Consider the following 21394-nt stretch of genomic DNA (forward strand, 5'->3'; position numbering starts at 1 on the left):
TTAAGTTTTTTTTTTCTTTAGATGCACTACCAAATTAAACTATCCACATTCTTTGCTACATGACCACATTTTTTGTTGTTGTTTTGAAATTGAAAAATATCCAGAACAGAAATCCATTTATAGTTCGGCCTACTTGCTGTAGTCAGTAAGAAGACAAACATAATTGTTACCAAATGAGGAACAAACACTACCAAATTAAACTATCCACATTCTTTGCTACATGACCACATTTTTTGTTGTTGTTTTGAAATTGAAAAATATCAAGAACAGAAATCCATTTATAGTTCGGCCTACTTGCTGTAGTCAGTAAGAAGACAAACATAATTGTTACCATTTATATAACTTTTACAAGCATGGGGAATATGGCTTCTGAATTCGGTCCATTTATAGTGGGAACATAGCAAACAGAATTCCTTACCACTGGACAGCCTAAAAGGTTAACTTACATCTTAAGTAAATCCAACTGCAGAGTATCTCATACAATGTTGTCTTTGTTCTTCAATCACTTTTCATTTAGAATTAGGATCTAAACATCCAGGCATTGTAAGGTTTTAGACAAAAAGTCTGTTCCCACATGTAGTTTGTGCTGCCTGGGCGTGATCCATTTCCATTCCAATGGCTCCATGTTATCCAGGAATTAAACAGAGAAAAGGATGGTGACAACAGTGCACACACCCAGCCCTCATGGCTGATACAAGTCCACATTATTGATTGAGGTGTCCTCCAAATGAACTGTGAGTGTCTTGCCCTCTGTTCAAAGGATAGACAATGCTCTATTGTGAATAGGAGGGTGAGCCTTCCACTCTGGAGTGATCATAGGGAGGGAACACGATGACATTGAAATCTGCCTCATAAAGGTAATGGGATAATTACCCGTTAGAGAACATCAAGTTTACACAAGGAAACAGGATCCTGTACTGCCTTATTACGAGTGTTTGGTATCGTTTTGGGTTTATCCAATATCAATACCAGTACTTTTTAAAACTCAAAAAAAAAAAAAACTTATACATAGTTTTGAACAACAGCAAACTCTACTCTTTAATTTGGAGGCCCAACTTAAATGTGACTTGGAATAAATCTTTCAAAGTGGTAAAAATAATAGTGAATGGGCTTTACTGTTTTCGTCATTCTCTTGACAAGCGCACTTCATTTGTAAAACTGAAACTCAGCATATTCCATCACACTTATGCGTCACAAAGACTGTGTGCTCCTCCATGCGTCCCAAAGAACAACTGAGAACACAAACATGTCACAAAAAACACTGAGAACAAAAACATAAACAGTATATAAGGCACAGACATTCAGGCATTCAGCATCAGGTCGTCAGCGACTCAGCACACTCCTGCATGTTGACTGTCCATTACCGCTTAACCTGATTGCTTTCTTTGCCTGCCAACATCAATAAAATCCTGTGTTTGCTGGTTCCTCCGTCTCATACCTGACAATTGAAGCTATAAAATAATGAGTGTTGCACAAAAGTAAAGTACAGTGTTAATTGGAAGACCAGAGAACAACTTAGAAGCAATATAAATGTAACCGGGTGAACTGCGTAATGTTAACTAGTGGGAGTTGCCTGCGCCCAAAATGTTGCGCTGCCGCTTTAAGAATTGCGCGGTCACGTAGGAGTTGGCAGCGCGGGGTTTGGAGTTAATGCGGAAGTGGAACAAGGAAAGAAAGCGCGAATACACGCAGTTGAGAGGAGCGGTGCTGGAAGACAGTTGTCAATCAGTACACTGAGAAGCCTCGCGTTGAAACAAAATACAGTGTAATACAGGTAAACCAGTGAACTGTTAAGTGTTAGAAACGATCTGTTGTTATGGATGTTTTATTTTGATGATGTTTGCGCAGTGATGGTGTTCGACATGCGCCCAAGGATGACCGCGCTACGCAATAATTGAAACGGCGGTGCAGCGTAAGTGGTGTTCAATGCATAACCATGAAAAACTGTATTTCTACCCATAAAGGGAAATTAAACAATATTATTTTGTTCCACGCTGTTTAGAGGGGAGAGTTTGTTGCTTGTCGTGTGCGTACGGGCGAGCGCGGCACATTAGAAGTGTGGTAGGTGAATCGTTCAAGTGATGTGCACTATTTTTGTTAGCTTTGGGGATCTCTAGTGGAGTGGTGAGTGACTAAAGAAGTATTTGTTTTTTTGTTCAGCCAGCCACTGTTGTTGTCTATTTATTTTGTGTTGAATCAATCTCACAATTTGTCCTATTAATGCTGTACAAATTTATTTTAACTTGATGTGCAGTCGGGAATAAAGCCCACATAAAAAATAAAATTACTTGTGTTGGTCCAATCAATTCACCCGGCCACACAATTTTGGTGTCAGAAGTGGGATTCCCTCTAAATTCTGAGATTGTAGTTAACTAGACAACAACAGTGGCGAGAAGTTGGCCAATCCTGAGACCAGAAAGCTCGACGACAAGGACGTGACGTCTTGGTGTGCAACCTGCGGTTGGCGTTGCTGAAGGAGACGTGTTGTCGGGAGGCTGCTGGACGGAGGAGCATTGACTTTTTGTGACTGTTGCATATCACTGCATTAAATAAACTAAAAAAAAATAACGCAGGATGTCAGTGGACGACCTGCCAGCTCAGTCTGCAATGGAAGGAGTCATCCATCAAGACGACACCAGTTCTACATATTCTGATGATGGAGGTAATCCGGTGGCAGAATTACAGGCACAAATTCAAGATTTAAGTAAAAAACATGATGCCGTATTGTCAAGCATTGCTAGTTTGGGTAATGCTTCTGCGAGGTCAATTGTGTATATTCCCCGGGAAAAACACATTGTACCATTTTGTGGTGAAATTGGGAAAGATGTTAACACTGTTGATGAGTTCATTGAGGAAGTTGAGCGGGCAATGAGAAACCGAGGTCTTCAAGGAGAGGAACAAGTAGACTTTATTCTTTCATTGTTAAAGGGCTCAGCGTTAGAGGAAGTCAAATTTTGTATGAGAGAACAACCACAACAACCTAGTGATTTGTTCTTATACTTGAGAGAAGCGTTTAGGGAAAAACGCACAACACCACAACTCCTTCATGCGTTCTATGCTCGTAGACAACTTGATGGGGAAGACTTGCGTGATTTCTCTCATGCCCTCTCACAACTGCTCAATTCAGCTCTTCAACAGTCGCCTCATGTGGTAGCTGATCCCCAGCTAGCTTTAAGAGATCAGTTTATTGAGGGAGTGCGAGACGCAACACTCAGACGTGAATTGCGTCGACTTGTTAGAGAGAAACCGGACAGTAGTTTATTTGATATAAGAAATGAAGCCATAGTGTGGGCTCTCGAGGACCCCCCAAAAAGCACTAATGTCGCGAGAAACAGAAACCTAGTTGGTGACCATCGAGACCCAACCTTAGAAAATAAGGGCCAGAACAGCAATATGCCTAATGATTTGAATACGGCCCTGCAGGAAATAGTTAAAACGATAGCCCAGCAGGGAAGGGCCATCAATGAGTTAACTAATGCAGTACGAGGACTGAGCATGCCGAATCCGGGTACTGGGGGGGTTACTAGAAGTGGTCGGCCGAAATTTCAACCCAGGTATACAAGTGATGGTCAACCAATATGTTTGCGGTGTGAAGGGGTGGGGCATATGGCACGACAATGCCCTGTGCAAAGCACACCTGGGTACCAACCTCCTACAGCACCCAACCAGGTAACTCAGGGAAACGGGATCCCTCCGTCGCTATGAGCCGGGCGATGAAGGGAAAGTCTGTCGGCTCAGAGAACACTTTGACAAAAGAACACTTCCTGAAGCGGGCAGTTGGTAAATGCCCTGAGGTTGATATACAAATCGGTGGTGTTCCTTTGAGGTGTGTACTCGACTCAGGAAGCAATGTTAGCACATTGACAGAAAGTTTTTTCAGAAAATATCTCAATGGCGGGAATGAAGATTTATACTACACCGCTAAATGGCTTAAACTTACTGCAGCAAACAAGTTGCCCTTGCCGTACATAGGCTATGTGGAGTTAGATGTCCAGGCCATGGGTATCACTATCCCCGAGTGTGGGTTTCTTATCATCCAGGATGATAACAGAGGTGAGGCAGACCTTTCACTCCCCGGGATTATTGGAATGAACATCACCAAGCGATGCAGGCAGTTAGCATTGACACAATTTGATGCTGCTTCGGGGGAGGAGTTGGATTCTGTCTGGCGAGAGGCTTTCCAACGAGTTCAAGAAGCAGAATTGGTGGGGAAATGTTCAACTGCACGAATAACTGGAAGAAGCAAAGTGCGTGTGCCCTCTCTGTCAGTTGCGACCTTATACGCGAGAGGCCTCAGAAAGTCATCCAATAGCAATAGTAGTATGCTGCTCGAGTCTGGAAACACGTCGCTACCTGGAGGGTTGATGATAGTACCAACTGTGATCCCTCCGGACAATCAGGTGTTTCCCGTTCAAGTAATCAACCTTTCTGTGGAAGACATCTGGCTGAATCCAAAAACTAGACTAGGCATTCTCAGTCAGTGTCAGTGTATGAAAGGTGACCCCTATGAAGTGAAATTTCAGAGGATTTCTGCTGACCATGAGGAAGTGACCATGAGTCAAAGAGATGCTCAAAACCCAGAGAATGATGCCCAGGGCTTACTGGATCGACTACACATTGGTGGCACGCTGACACAACAAACAGAGTTAGGGGTGCTCCTGAAGAAGTATGCTGATGTGTTCGCGGTGCATGATGAGGACCTGGGATTTACAGACAGAGTTAAACATGAAATCCCAGTGGTGGACGACACACCCATCCAACAAGCTTACCGCCGCATACCACCTAACCAGTATCAAGAGGTCAGGGAACACATATCAGAGTTATTAAAGAAGGGCGTGATCCAGGAGAGTTCAAGCTCCTATGCCTCGCCGATTGTTTTGGTCCGAAAGTCAGATGGTAGCTTGAGACTTTGTGTTGATTACAGGAGGCTGAACTCAAAGACAAGACGGGATGCATTCCCACTTCCGCGCATAGATGAAAGTCTGGATGCCCTGAGTGGTGCAAAGTTCTTTTCCACAATCGATCTTGCAAGTGGATACCACCAGGTGGCAGTGCATGAAAAGGATAAGCACAAAACTGCGTTCACTACACCTTTTGGTCTGTATGAATACCAAAGAATGCCTTTCGGGCTGTGTAACGCTCCTGCCACTTTTCAGCGGCTCATGCAGGCTACAATGAGTGACTTAGTGTTTCAGATCGTATTGATCTATCTAGATGACCTACTGGTGTTTTCACCTACTTTTTCCGATCACCTGATTAGGCTAGAGACTGTTTTGAAGAGATTGCAGGATACAGGGCTTAAAGTAAAAATTGAGAAATGTCACTTCCTGCAAACTGAGGTCAAATTTCTGGGTCACCAAGTGACCGCCGAAGGCATAAGTACAGATCCAGACAAAATAAGTGCTGTGATACAGTGGCCTGTTCCGAGTACTGTAAAGGAGCTCAGGTCTTTCTTAGGCTTCTGTAGCTATTACAGGAGATTTGTGGAGGGTTTTTCAAAGATTGCTGGACCCCTTCATGATGCTGTTAGCCTGTGTGCCCAAGAAAATAACAGGGGTAGGGCTAATTATGTGTTCAGGACAGCTTGGACACCCCATTGTCAACAGGCCTTTGAGGCTCTGAAAAGAAGGCTCACCAGCGCACCCACGCTAGGCTATGCAGACTTTACACTGCCTTTCATCCTTGAGACAGATGCAAGTAATTTAGGTCTGGGTGCCGTTCTTTATCAGGAAAAGGAAGGGCAGAAAAAGGTGATAGCCTATGCAAGTCGCAGACTTAGGGGTGCTGAGAAAAACGACCAGAATTACAGCAGTATGAAGCTTGAACTGCTAGCTCTAAAATGGGCGGTAACTGAAAAGTTTCGAAGTTACTTGTTGGGTTCCAAGTTCACTATCATTACAGATAATAATCCCTTGTGTCACCTTCAGACTGCAGATCTGGGGGCAATTCAACAGCGGTGGGTGGCTCAGCTAGCAGTGTTTGATTTTGACGTAAAGTATCGTCCCGGCAGATGCAATACTGCGGCTGATGCATTGTCCCGTCGGCCATCTGCGGCTGAACCGGAGCCACACAGTGAGGACAAGGAATATGATGGTTGTGTAGCGATATGCAGCTTGATAAAGACTGGGACAGGTTTGGGACCAGATTTAGTTGCTGCTGGGGTTGAGCTTGGAAATGTCAGACAGTTACAGGGATCAGAGACAGGTGAGACAGTCAATGTGCTTGATAATACCCCCACCTTGCCGGGGTATTCTAATGTAACACTCAGAGAGTTTCAAGCTGCAGATCCAGACCTAAAAATATTGCACAAGTTTTGGTGCAGAAAGAAGAAACCTGAATATCATGAGAGATTAGGTCTTCCTAAGACGGTGCGTTCTCTCTTGAAGCAGTGGTCACGTCTCAGAGAAGAAGATGGACTTTTGTACCGAGTGATAGATGATCTGAACCTAGGGAAATGCCACCAATTGTTGTTGCCTGCCTGCCTCAAGGAACCAGTGCTCAAAAGTGTTCATGATCAGATGGGACATCAGGGCATAGAGCGAACGCTAGGCCTACTGAGGCAAAGATGTTTCTGGGGAGGCATGTATGAAGATGTGGAACAGTGGGTAAAGACCTGTCAGAGGTGTGTCTTAACAAAAATGCCACAGCCAAAGATCCGGGCTCCTCAAACTCCATTCTTGGCTACCCGCCCTCTTGAGGTGGTTGCAGTGGATTTTACAGTTCTTGAACGTGCAACAGACGGACGTGAGAATGTGCTAGTTATAACAGATGTATTCACAAAGTTCAGTCAAGCTTTCGCAGTTCGTGACCAAAAGGCAGATACCACTGCAAAAGTCATCCTCAAAGAATGGTTCCTCAAGTATGGTGTACCCGAACGCTTGCATTCAGACCAGGGCAGGAATTTCGAAAGTGCAGTCGTTGCGGAGTTATGCAAGCTGTACGGAGTGAAGAAAACGCGAACAACGCCCCACCACCCTCAAGGTAACCCGCACTGTGAAAGGTTTAATAGAACCTTACATGACCTGTTGCGAACACTTCCCCCTGAGAAAAAACGTCGTTGGCCAGAACACCTATCTGAGCTGGTGTACGCCTACAATGTAACCCCCCACTCGACAACGGGGCATTCACCCTACTACTTGCTGTTTGGAGTTCGCCCTCACCTTCCCATTGATGCCCTGCTAGGCCAACAACAAATTAAGGACGACATACCTGACTGGTTACATACACACCAGGAGAGGCTTCGGGATGCCCATGCAAGGGCCAGGGAGATGACTGAGCGCAAAGCTGCAGAAAGGCTAGCCCAGCAACCGAAGGTATATTGTCCACCTGTGCAGTTGGGGGAGTTTGTGTACCTCCGCTTTAGGCCTCCGGGAAGAAATAAGATCCAAGACTCATGGGCAGACACGGTGTATAAAGTTATGGATGTTCAGGGAACGACTTACACGGTGGAACCCCTGGATGGTGGACAAGTAAAGAGAGTCCATAGGTCCAACCTCAGGCCGTTGGGAGGCCCATTACCAGAGCAGAAGAGAGGTCGCTCTAGACCTGTCATGAGACCTGTTTCCGTTCCTGAGCCAGAGAGTGAGGCGGAAGATGTTGATTTTGTGTTGGTGAAAGAAGTCAGCAGTCCGCCTGATACGGAGCAACCAAACCGGAGACATGATTATGGTGTGCTGCCGAGAGATTCTGTGGGGGAAGAGGAGTGTGCTCCAGTTGAGTATGGATGTGCAGGACCAACAGAGTCACCTGAAACTGTGTCACCGCCAGTCCCCCACGTCACTTGGGATGTCAGCATGCTTGAGCACGGACGGAGTCCGGCACCTCCTCCGAAGCCGCAAAGTGGGGGGGCTGAGGTTTTGGGAACGTGCATTCCTACTCTACGTAGAAGTAAGAGGGAAACGGCAGGGAAACACAGAAACCCTTTCAATTTACCTGTATCCGCATGTAATGCTGTGTGTTGTAATCCAGATTTATTACCCCAGATTCTGGCCAGCGCGGCCCTCGATACTGCAGTTATGTCTGGTCAAGTTGGGAAGTAGTAAGTCACCGAGGACGTTGACTTTCAGCAGGGGAGAATGTAACCGGGTGAACTGCGTAATGTTAACTAGTGGGAGTTGCCTGCGCCCAAAATGTTGCGCTGCCGCTTTAAGAATTGCGCGGTCACGTAGGAGTTGGCAGCGCGGGGTTTAGAGTTAATGCGGAAGTGGAACAAGGAAAGAAAGCGCGAATACACGCAGTTGAGAGGAGCGGTGCTGGAAGACAGTTGTCAATCAGTACACTGAGAAGCCTCGCGTTGAAACAAAATACAGTGTAATACAGGTAAACCAGTGAACTGTTAAGTGTTAGAAACGATCTGTTGTTATGGATGTTTTATTTTGATGATGTTTGCGCAGTGATGGTGTTCGACATGCGCCCAAGGATGACCGCGCTACGCAATAATTGAAACGGCGGTGCAGCGTAAGTGGTGTTCAATGCATAACCATGAAAAACTGTATTTCTACCCATAAAGGGAAATTAAACAATATTATTTTGTTCCACGCTGTTTAGAGGGGAGAGTTTGTTGCTTGTCGTGTGCGTACGGGCGAGCGCGGCACATTAGAAGTGTGGTAGGTGAATCGTTCAAGTGATGTGCACTATTTTTGTTAGCTTTGGGGATCTCTAGTGGAGTGGTGAGTGACTAAAGAAGTATTTGTTTTTTTGTTCAGCCAGCCACTGTTGTTGTCTATTTATTTTGTGTTGAATCAATCTCACAATTTGTCCTATTAATGCTGTACAAATTTATTTTAACTTGATGTGCAGTCGGGAATAAAGCCCACATAAAAAATAAAATTACTTGTGTTGGTCCAATCAATTCACCCGGCCACATAAAAATGTAATCAAGTTTGACCATAACATTGCTGCCACTTAACTGTACCCTGCATTCCAAATTAAAATGCAAATTTGATTGAGTATAAGAAGAATTTTTTTTTTTGTTTTTCCATTGATCTCATGAGTCTCAAGGCTCTATAGATCATGGACATACAGTACATCTCAGACACCTGTGATAAATTGTCACCCAAATAAAGGAATACTGCTTAAAAGTGATGTTCCACAATATCAAGCAGGACACATGTTTCAAGCAATATGGGGGAGATAAACAATCTTTCTGCTGCTGAAAAGTGTAAGGTAGTACAGTACCCTGCACAAAATATGAAAGTGTTGCATGTATCCCAAAAACCTATGTGTGACCATTGAACTGTACTGTAGTTCCATGTTAATATATGACCCCTTGATTTATATCCCGTTAGTAAGCCTTTCATCCATTGAACTTGTGAGTTCTTGGACAGTTTCAGCTTTAATTTCTTTGCAGGATTTTAGAGGAGCGTCCCATAGCTGCTGCTTGGATGTGAACTGTCTACCACTCTTGTAGATCTTGCTGCTCCATAAGTTCTCAATAGGGTTGAGGTCAGGAGAACATGGTGGCCACACCATCAGTTTCTCTTCTCGTACGCCCATAGCACCAGGGACTCAGTGGTGTTCCTTGCAGCATGAGATGGGGTATTCTCATGCATGAAGATGATTTTTTGTCAGAAGGTACAGTTGTTCTGTTTGTACCATGGCAGAAAGTGGTTAGCCAGAAACTCTACATACTTTGTAGAGGTCATTTTCACGCCCTCTGGGACACAAAAGGGACCTACCAGCTCTCTCCCTTTGATTCCAGCCCAAAACATGTTACCCCTACCCCTGTCGTCTCAGCCTCGTCGGGATATTGTGGCCGTTCACTAGCCATCCCCCGCTGCAGCCATCTGGGCCATCTAGGCTTTCACGAAACTCAGCAGTAAACAAAACTGTTTGAAAGTTTGTCTTCATGTTTTCCTGGGCCCACTGCAACCATTTCTGCTTGTGAGTTTTGTTTAGGGGTGGCCAAATACTTGTTTTAAGCTTACTTCTAAGCAAACCTCTAGAGGATCCTTTACCTTGAAATTTGTGGGACTCCAGAGGCACCAGCAATGGTTTTTCTTCCCCATATTGCTTGAAACCTGTGTCCTGCTTAGTATTGTGGAACATCACTTTTAAGCAGTTTTCCTTTAACTGGGGTTCACCTAGGAGACATTTTATCAAAGGTATCTCAGATTGATGTCCATGATATCCAGAGCCTTAAGACACAATGCCACTCACAAGTTTATTGGAAAAACATACAAAAAAAATTTTTTATACTGTAAAATCATAATAATTGAGAACACAGTGCAAATGCAAAGAAACAAAATATTCTTATGAGCTACATAACACTTATGTTACATGAAACAAAGAATATAATTTACAAGCAATGCTTGTCCAAGGCACAGGCAGCAAGACGTAAGCCTAGACTTCATTACCTAGTGACCTGACATTTCATTATATCGCCTTATCATAGGGGGCCGAGCTACATTTAGTAATAGCCTAAGACAGCACACACTCATGTCGGATTTAAGCTTGGGTTTTTCAAGAACTACGAAAGCTGTACCACATACAAATAGGAAGGGTTGTCTCAGGAGTGATTTGTTGGAGGATTCAAGGTAAATATTATATTTTTCGCACCATGCATGCATTTTGAAACGTTTTGAAAAAAAAAATCAATGGGTGAATGGGAACCGCTACGGCATTGGCGTCATTCTTTGACATATATATGTAAAATAGATGCATAACTGCCGGATTTATGCTCTTTTAACAAAGAATCGAGACACTTTTACGTCCATATCTATAAAGAATTCAGGGATTTAAGCATTTATTCACAATAATTTTTTAACAGAAAAAGCCATTGTGGCAGCCCCCTTATCATAACAAAGAGCTAACAGTATAGCATCATTCTTCGACAGATTTAAGTAAAGTAAATTCAAACTGCCCTTTTTTTTTTTGCTTTTAACCAAGAATCAAGACTGTTATACGTCTATATCTATAAAGAATTCAGGGATTTAAGCATTTATTCACAATAATTTCAACGTAAAAAGCTCTTTACTGTGGACTTGTGGTAAGGTGGCGCCACGGTGAACTTTAAGACTAGCTGCACGTTCGCCATATTTACGTAAAATAAATACTACCTGTATGGTTTCTTTTGCTTTTAAAAAAGAATCGAGAATTTTTTACGTCTGTATCTATAAAGAAGGGCTATCTCATACGCATTTTATATTTCTTTATTTAGATTTTATACTTGCAAGTCACTTTTGAGATTTTAACTTATCATGCACTGCAAAGGGAAATGCTTCAAGGAATAGTCCAATATTCATTTATATGCAATATTCTACGTGCAATACTTACTCACCTGCAATATTCAAAGCCTTAACTGTCAAACTGCTGCTACTTCACTCTGATTATTTGCACTGCCTGAACATAGGGCTATCTCCATCCATCCATCCATCCATCCATTATCTTCCGCTTGTTCCGGGGTCGGGTCGCGGGGGCAGCAGCTTTAACAGGGAAGCCCAGACTTCCCTCTCCCCAGCCACTTCAACCAGCTCCTCCGGCGGGATCCCAAGGCGTTCCCAGGCCAGGCGAGAGACATAGTCTCTCCAGCGTGTCCTGGGTCGTCCCCGGGGCCTCCCGCCGGTGGGACATGCCCGGAACACCTCTCCAGGGAGGCGTCCGGGAGGCATCCGAACCAGATGCCCGAGCCACCTCAGCTGGCTCCTCTCTACTTGGAGGAGTAGCGGCTCGACGCCGAGTCCCTCCTGGATGACCGAGCTTCTCACCCTATCTCTAAGGGAGAGCCCGGACACCCTGCGGAGGAAACTCATTTCGGCCGCTTATATCCGGGATCTTGTTCTTTCGGTCACGAGCTCGTGACCATAGGTGAGGGTAGGAACGTAGATCGACTGGTAAATCGAGAGCTTTGCCTTTTGGCTCAGCTCCTTCTTCACCACTACGGACCGGTGCAGAGTCCGCATTACTGCAGACGCCGCACCGATTCGCCTGTCGATCTCCCGTTCCCTCCTACCGTCACTCGTGAACAAGACCCCAAGATACTTGAACTCCACCACTTGGGGCAGGATCTCATCCCCGACCCAGAGAGGGCACTCCACCCTTTTCCGACTGAGGACCATGGTCTCGGATTTGGAGGTGCTGATCTTCATCCCAACCGCTTCACACTCAGCTGCGAACCGCTCCAGTGAGAGTTGGAGGTCACGGCTTGATGAAGCCAACAGCACTAAATCATCTGCAAAAAGCAGAGATTCAATGCTGAGGTCACCAAATCGGACCCCCTCAACGCTTCGGCTGCGCCTAGAAATTCTGTCCATAAAAATTATGAACAAAATCGGTGACAAAGGGCAGCCTTGGCGGAGTCCAACCCTCACTGGGAACGAATTCGACTTACTGCCGGCAATGCGGACCAAACTCTGACACCGGTCGTACAGGGACCGAACAGCCCTTACCAAGGGGCTCGGTACCCCGTACTCCCGGAGCACCCCCCACAGGACTCCCCGAGGCACACGGTCGAACGCCTTCTCCAGGTCCACAAAACACATGTAGACTGATCGGGCGAACTCCCATGCACCCTCGAGGACCCTGCCGAGGGTGTAGAGCTGGTCCACTGTTCCACGGCCGGGACGAAAACCACACTGCTCCTCCTGAATCCGAGATTCGACTTCTCGGCGGACTCTCCTCTCCAGCACCCCTGAATAGACTTTACCAGGGAGGCTGAGGAGTGTGATCCCTCTATAATTGGAACACACCCTCCGGTCCCCCTTCTTAAAAAGGGGGACCACCACCCCGGTCTGCCAATCCAGAGGCACTGTCCCCGAGGGCTATCTCATACACATTTTATATTTGTTTATTTAGATTTTATACTTTCAAGTCACTTTTGAGATTTTAACTTATCATGCACTGCAAAGGGAAATGCTCCACAATTTCATTGTAAAACTGTATAATGACAATAAAGGGCTATACTATATTATATAAAAATGTGTGATTGTATACAGAATTTATTAGTAATCTATTTATATATTATAATTGATTCTGCATGCTTTCCTTAAGTATTAAGTTTGTGATGTGAATATTGAGTGATTTATTAGATGTTGAAAACATGCAGTAAATAAAAGAAAAATAAGTTGGTATTTTGGGCAAAAACTTATATGATATGTTAAATATTGCTATTGGTCCTGAAAATATAGGTGATTATCTCTGCATTGGTGATTTTTGTGCATCTAGTGTAAAATCTGAGAATTTTATAGCCATTTTAAGTTTTGCTGTACATATATAAAAATAATTAATCAGGATTTTATTAGGGAACGACTTTAAAAAAAAAATTTGCCGCAGCTCATGGAGACTGATATATGGCTAAGGCAGGTGCCTGTTTCGGTTTTAGGTCGGTAGCAGCTTTGGTTTTGAAAATATTTGAAGTTTTTGAAAATAAGCCCCTTACGAATCGGCCACGTTTCCTGTGTCATGTCAATAGTTATATGAAGTCTATGTGGTAAGGTAAGAAATTAAGAATGTTAGTATTTTCAATTTCGTGGATCTCCAAAGCCCTCAACACACTCATGCTATCAAATATACTATGATTCATGTTGCATTCATTATGGGCAACACAATAAATCTGTGCTGACTACAAAATCTTGGAGAAATTGCAACTCTGATTTGCTCATTTGGAGCAGCATTGCAAAGACAATGTCCAAACCAGTGTTGCTTACTTCATTTTTCAGAAATGCCACCATCATGCATCATTTAGCCACATTTCAATCAGATTAGCTCACAACCTGGCTTAGAAGGAAAGTTTTCATCTGACTTGTCTGTACAGTGCATGATGCTGTTAGCTGGGCCAGCTACTTAAATAACATAACATCACAGCATGGTGACATGATGTGTCAACAATGAATTCAATAAAGGAAAGTTCAGAACTGTACAAAGGACATCAATTGAAGAGACTGAACATTTGGAGTTCACTTCCCATTTCATGATCCATTCTTAATCCACTTTAGTTAATCGTATTTTTAGCTCCACTCCAATTAACTCAGTTGCATGTTTTTGAAATGTTGGAGTACACAAGTGGAAAAACACACAAATATTAGGAGAATATACAAACTTCAATTCTTGTACTCTCAAAATGTATTCTCATGTTCCACTCAAAATATTACTGGTGAGTGTGCGTGTGCGTGCATGTCATATCACTATCATGCAGAGAAATGGTGCAGCTGATTCAATTTGGGAAAACCCTGACAAGAAAAACACTGCAATGCTGAGGAGCAAAAAAAGAATGCTATTTTCACCTGTGCCAAGCACAACATATAGGCGACCAACAAATACCATTTAGACAAGTGACTGTTGACACACACACACACACACACACATTATGGCAATGGTCTGAAGAGGAACTGTATGAAGTCCAAACCATTATACTGGATTCCAAAAAATGTTGGTAAAAGTCAAACATGAATGCATCATGACATTGACTTTGGGTTGCGTTCTGACTGCCCAATCAAACAATGGCACTATGTCTACCTTCTTAACTTTCACTCTTTTAAAACCGCTGGAAGCTCTTTCTCTAATTTAATCTTTCAACGCTTGTATAAACATTGTTGGCTTTTCGAGTGACCACACTTTTTTCCCCCCTCAAATAGAATGTAAAAAAAAATCTTATGGTGAAAGAGTGAGGCAGAGAGTTGTGACAGCATTTGATGTGGTATCGGTCAATGTGATCGTCTGACTGTGTCGAGATAGTGTTAATAAAAGGAGAATAACCGATTAGAAGACAAATTACAGTACGAATATCTTCCATCGGTTCTATGGCATACAATATTTGAATTCTCACAACTGCACGCGTGTGTGCGTGTGCGTGTGTGTGTGGGTGTGTATTTGTGTGTTGAATTCTCTGCACAATTTTTCTATTTTTGTTTATTTCCACAAGTTAGACATTATTTGGAACACTGTTTCACTCAATTGTTTGTACTTAAAATAAAGATTTATTACTCTTTTTTGGAATATAAAAGCAATAAACATACAAAAATGTATAATGGACCCATGTTTCAGATAGACTACACATACTTGAATACTGTCACGCTAATGTCATAGCAGTGTTTTGGCAGTGAAAGAGTGCAACGTTGGGCCACCGCAAAGAGAACGATGGCATGAGAAAGACACAACCAGTACATGTAAGTTTGACCTTAAGAGAGATGAAACGCCTCAGGGGCTAAAGTTCATCCCACCCAGAGTCCAGTCGGATCGCTACTAGCTTCAGTTGCCCCCAGAGGTCAGGCAAACATTTGGGTGTATATTCTGCTCCGTTTAACGACTGGTTAAATAAACGGACCCACTCCCTGTGGACTCGTGTGTTCAGACTGACTACCTGATGCTGTGCTTAACTGCTCTTTGGCAAATTCCACAAATACACAGATATTTTAAGTACTAAGTTTTAAGGTACTAAACGCAAAATATATATATTTTTAAAGAAACATATACTATGTACTGCAATCTGATTCAGTTTGTTCCTGAAATAACATGAATTCTTAAAGGTAGAAACTAGTCACACATTGCAAGTTTCCACATCATCGCAGATCTGTGGTCTCCTGAGCTAACTTGACATCGTCATCATGTGGAGGTCTTCTTGCACTTTTTCATACTTAGGCACACTTTACCCTTAAGGACTCCAGCAAATCAATTTTGTCTTCAGACGTCTTAAGGACTGGCAATGTGTCAGTAGTGCGCCACATTTAAAGTGAATGTGAGTGCTAACTGCTTGATTGCTAAAGATGTTGGTGTTGTTTCCCCCTCCAATAACGTGACCTACTGTCTTTCAAATATATCTGCATGCATGTCCAACAAAATAACAACACCTGTTTTAAATATGCCAAGTATTAAAGTAGAGTAGACCTGCATAAGCACGAAAATAGAACCCTGGATTGTAATACCTGATTACGACATTGTTCACGATTTTCCCACATTTTTAGTAGTACCGTAATTTCCGGACAACATGCCGCTTTTTTTCCCCTTTTTTCCCTCATTTTGAATCCTGCGGTGTGTGCAATGATGCGGCCAATTTATCGATTTTTCTAACAGCTGCCAGGGACGCTCGAGCAAAAAAGTAAGAGTGAGACACGTGGAATATATGTGTTGAGGAAGACGCTAAATTGCACTTTCACCGGTAATTTAACTTTACGCTCTGTGCATGAATAAAAGTAGCAGACCCTCATCTTTGTGCATGTGTAAAATTAGCAGACCCGCTTCATGGAAAATGCTAGAAGAAATGCATTTGACGTAGCTTTTAAGTTAAAAGCAACCGAAGTGGCTGATCAAGAAGGAAACAGAGCTGCTAAATGCAATCGTGCATTTAAAGTGGCACTCCGAATTACGACCAGCGGCGAGAGATCATTCACCAAAACTGGAGCATGCGAAGAGCTTTTGCACAAGTCTGCAAGTGGATCATGACAGCGTGGAGCAGTGTGAAAAAAATCCACCATCACCAACTTGTTTCGAAAAGCCCCTCTGCTGCGTGACGAAGAGGACGAGCCAAGCTCTGGAGTGAATTTGCGTTGTCATGAGAGACATTGAAAATCGACAATGAAAGAGAGACTGAGAAGGCACGTGGTGAAGTGTATCTGAGCCTATTCATATCCGACACAGAGTGAAGACTTCCATGTAATTGTCTCATGTTACTATATGGGCACATGTGGCTTATAGACAGGAGAGGCTTATGTATGTACAAAATGGTTTTTCCTTTAAAAACGTACTGGGTGAGGCTTGTAATCAGGGGCGCCCAATAGTCCAGAAATTACGGTAATTACCTTCAAACATAGAGTATACTTGATGATATATTTAGAAACAAGTATTTGTATTTATTTTATAGGCGCTTGATTTTTTTTTTTCCCCAAGGAGAAACATACTGTAATAGAACATTGAATAAAAAAATTAAAAAAGACTGTAAAAAATATAGACTTTGAAAACTGGATATGTTAGGATAATCAACTACCCAAAACAATGGCAATTGTATTGCATATGAACCTTTTAAGACAGAGGCCTAATAACTGACGTCAAGAACTTAAGTCAAATTGGCCCAGCTTGGCCACCTAGTCTGTTTGCCAGCAACTGGGCGTCAGGTTTGGCAACACTAACAGCAGGGTTGACTTTATTGTAAGCGGAGGAGGACTTTTAATGTTTTCGGGAGGTGACATAGTGCTTGGATGCTGTGACGATGACATATTGAGATTGAGGCCGAATACATGGCGCCAAAAAGAACACACACATTGGAGGTTGCTAATAAATCCACACTCTTCACTCTAAACACACATCACTAAAAGTCGGGTGCTTTCCCGCCGCAATGTTATGTTTCCTCTTGGTGAATCTGTAGCTATTTTCCACTCTCCTCATGCCCACTTTGACTGCCTTCTGCTGGGTCACATTGGGCTGTCATGTGGAGGCCCATGACTTTGTCTTAATGACCCTCACTCATCCATTCTAGTATTTTGTTTCGCTTTCCCATCAAACTAAGTGGTTAGCCAAAAGACATATAGAAAGGAAAAGAAGCTGGCTTTGTGTTACCTCTCCTCTGTGGCCCACATAGATGAAACTGCACATAGGATGGAATGCTCCTGTGCCGCAGGCCAGGAGGTGAGTACGGTTGTATGGCTGCAGGAGGCGTACAAAGTTGGCACATTCCGTCTGCAGAAACATAACGACAAAGACTTAAAAACCTCGGGTGTGGATAACCACTTTCCCACTTACACACACGGTACACGCATACAGTATTATATTGCATTCAACCACAAGCTGCAGGGCAGTTGACTATATCAAAACAGAGTGAAATGGTAGATGTCCAACGAATGAAGACAAGCAGTTTTTCAGGGCTACCATAAGAACAAGGTTACTTCTTGACAATTTTTATTGACCCCACATAAGAGTAAGAAGGCCCGAGGAGAACTTTTTATTTGATGGAATGTGATAGACCACTTAGTTGTGAATATAATCCGAGGTGATTCACTGGCATTTGTATGAAAAAAAAATAATGTGTAAATTGATGGTCCAATGCATATTTTTTAACTGCCGATACTGATACAATTCCGATACCAGATCTTTTATTATTGTTGTTATTATTCGGGCCTCTGCATTTTAGTAATTATAAATTATTTATTATTTATGTATATACATTTACCTTCTATTAAGTGCTGTATACAGTGGGGCAAATAAGTATTTAGTCAACCACCAATTGTGCAAGTTCTCCTACTTGAAAAGATTAGAGAGGCCTGTCATTGTCAACATGGGTAAACCTCAACCATGAGAGACAGAATGTCTCAGAAAATCACACTGTTGTGAGACAGAAAATCACATTGTTTGATTTTTAAAGAATTTCTTTCCAAATTAGAGTGGAAAATAATTGTTTAGTCACCAACAAACAAACAAGATTTCTGGTTGTCAAAGAGGTCTAACTTCTTCAAACGAGGTCTAACAAGGCTCCACTCGTTACCTGTATTAATGGCACCTGTTTCAACTCATTATCGGTATAAAAGACACCTGTCCATACTCTCAGTCAGTCACACTCCAAACTCAACTATGGCCAAGACCAAAGAGCTGTCGAAGGACACCAGAGACAAAATTGTAGACCTGCACCAGGCTGGGAAGACTGAAAATGCAATAGGTAAAACGCTTGGTGTAAAGAAATCAACTGTGGGAGCAATTATTAGAAAATGGAAGACATACAAGACCACTGATAATCTCCCTCGATCTGGGGCTCCACGCAAGATCTTACCTCGAGGCGTCAAAATGATAACAAGAACGGTGAGCAAAAATCCCAGAACCACATGGGGGGACCTAGTGAATGACCTACAGAGAACTGGGGCCACAGTAACAAAGGCTATGATCAGTAACACAATGCGCCGCCAGGGACTCAAATCCTCCACTGCCAGACGTGTCTCCCTGCTGAAGAAAGTACACGTCCAGGCCCGTCTGCAGTTGGCTAGAGAGCATTTGGATGATCCAGAAGAGGACTGGGAGAATGTGTTATGGTCAGATGAAACCAAAATAAAACTTTTGGTAGAAACACAGGTTCTCGTGTTTGGAGGAGAAAGAAAACTGAATTGTATCCGAAGAACACCATACGCACTGTGAAGCATGGGGGTGGAAACATCATGCTTTGGGGCTGTTTTTCGGCAAAGGGACCAGCACGACTGATCTGTGTATAGGAAAGACTGAATGGGGCCATGTATAAAGAGATTTTGAGTGAAAATCTCCTTCCATCAGCAAGGGCATTGAAGATGAGAAGCGGCTGGGTCTTTCACCATGACAATGATCCCAAACATACAGCCAGGGCAACAAAGGAGAGGCTTCGTAAGAAGCATTTCAAGGTCCTGGAGTGGCCTAGCCAGTCTCCAGATCTCAACTCCATAGAAAATCTGTGGAGGGAGTTGAAAGTCCGTGTTGCCCAACGACAGCCCCAAAACATCACTGCTCTGAGGAGATCTGCATGGAGGGAATGGGCCAAAATACCAGCAACTGTGTGAAAAGGTTGTGAAGAATTACAGAAAACGTTTGGCCTCCGTTATTGCCAACAAAGGGTACATAACAATGTATTGAGATGAACTTTTGGTATTGACCAAATACTTATTTTCCACCATGATTTGCAAATAAATTCTTTAAAAATCAAACAATGTGATTTTCAGTTTTTTTTTTCCCACATTCTGTCTCTCATGGTTGAGGTTTACCCATGTTGACAGTTACAGGCCTCGCTAATATTTTCAAGTGGGAGAACTTGCACAATTAGTGGTTGACTAAATACGTATTTGCCCCACTGTACCTATAATTTTAATCCATGATTATTTTTGTTCCTTCTCTCTCCCCATGGCAACAAGTTTTTATATTAATAAGTGGTAAGTAGAGTTGTGATATATTATTGGGTGGCTGTTAATATCGGTCGATAAAAGCACTTTCGAATGATATCGGATAATATCGACATCGGTTTTTCATTATCGGTTTTGGGCCAATATGCATGCTGCCTTCAAAGTGAAGGTAGAAGCCTTCTGGTTTTGTACAAGGGCTGGTCACAGTTTAGCACAACAGTTATGCTTATTGACCATTAGATGTCTAGAAACTAAGATGCTTGGGATTTATGATGTGAGCAGTCAATTTGCACTCATGGTGCAAAAATTAAATGAACAATAAATGATTGAAAAATAATGGATATGTTAAGTCTACAACCGCATGTATTGGTATTGGATTTTTTGAATTGGGCAATATCGGAATATCTGTTATCCTTTAAAAAGTCATTATTGGACAACTCTAGTTATAATTATAGTAATGATAATAGTAATACCATTCAATGAAATGGTTTCTACAATAATTCAGAGGGTTTGATGCCCGGTGTTGTCATATTTCTAACTGAAATACGTCTGATATCCACGCACACCTCAGCGGAGCTCTGAATCTGTTTGCCCCAATCAGATCCACCAAATTCCTACTGCCACCTGCATAGAAATTTAGATATGCTTTCAGATGGTGTAGACAGACTTTCTGCCACCAAACTGTCTATCTATCTGCCATATCTTCAAGGACACCTTCTCACTACATCGGGATGCCTAACTTTGTATAGGGTGGTTTGTCAAATTCTCAAATTCTCAAACAGGCACATTAGGACTTCTTATCATGAGCAATTGCACCGTATTTTAAATAGAATCCATGATGTCAAAACACAGGCAACATTTGTTGGCATTGATAGAAAATCTCCAACTCCACTGGAGTAAGAGGAACCCTTGAGCAAAACTTTAGCCTTTTTTATTACTACTACTTGATTGTAAATGTGAGTCCATCCATAGACATTGCAAACATTGAAAGCTCATTTCTCTACTTTCAAGATTTTTTGTTTATTTTCTTCCATCATGTCTTTAGCCCAAAACTAACTTTGCTGATAAATCAAATATCCTGATCATGATTCATTCACCAGTCTAGTGGAAGGATTGAATTAACAGAGATGGCTGAACTTCTGTTCTCTTCTTAAACAAGACTTTAGAGACATAGATGAATAGGCCTACCATAGGAACTGAGCTCTGTGTGGGCTACAGTGGAATTAAATGTTGACAGTAAAGAAATGTGTCTGGGCTCTTTATACTCTGGGATTTGCGGTTTTATATATCTGGGTGGGTTTTATTGAGACCATAAAGAAAGTTAAAAAGACTTTTTCCCTCAATATTTTTCTTAACTGCAGCAGTAGCTTTAAAAGGAAAGTTTCAACAATAGAACAAAATCATTAGATGAGCAGCTATTCAAGAAGATTTGAAAATCTGATGTTATTCCTGTGTTTTTTAATATAGTGAAAAACAGCCTTAAGAAGGCATGTGAACAAAAAGCACTTTTCCAGCACAACTTTATTCGGCACTTAATAACAGAGCCAGAACTGATTCCGAAGTGATGTAGTAATTGTGGATAGTAAAACTGAAATCACTCAGAATGGGGACAAACTTGT

At 42.6% G+C, this 21394-nt stretch overlaps 1 protein-coding gene and 2 long non-coding RNA genes across 3 annotated transcripts in view; 2 read left to right on the top strand and 1 right to left on the bottom strand.

The window, feature by feature from the left end:
* sema3bl (sema domain, immunoglobulin domain (Ig), short basic domain, secreted, (semaphorin) 3bl) overlaps positions 1-21394 on the bottom strand; it is a 97403-nt gene that overhangs the window by 32240 nt on the left and 43769 nt on the right. The window contains exon 4 of the mRNA XM_057826017.1: positions 17485-17604. Within this exon, the coding sequence (XP_057682000.1) occupies positions 17485-17604 (120 nt within the window). The remainder of the gene's footprint in view (positions 1-17484; positions 17605-21394) is intronic.
* LOC130909482 (uncharacterized) lies at positions 1544-2134 on the top strand. Its single transcript, XR_009061758.1, has 3 exons — positions 1544-1774; positions 1849-1912; positions 2003-2134. It is a non-coding gene; the product is annotated as an uncharacterized LOC130909482 (long non-coding RNA).
* On the top strand, positions 8204-8679 carry LOC130909485 (uncharacterized). The gene is made up of 3 exons (XR_009061759.1): positions 8204-8319; positions 8394-8457; positions 8548-8679. It is a non-coding gene; the product is annotated as an uncharacterized LOC130909485 (long non-coding RNA).

The sequence above is a fragment of the Corythoichthys intestinalis genome, chromosome 2 (assembly GCF_030265065.1).
Source record: "Corythoichthys intestinalis isolate RoL2023-P3 chromosome 2, ASM3026506v1, whole genome shotgun sequence".
NCBI classification, from domain to species: Eukaryota; Metazoa; Chordata; class Actinopteri; order Syngnathiformes; family Syngnathidae; genus Corythoichthys; species Corythoichthys intestinalis.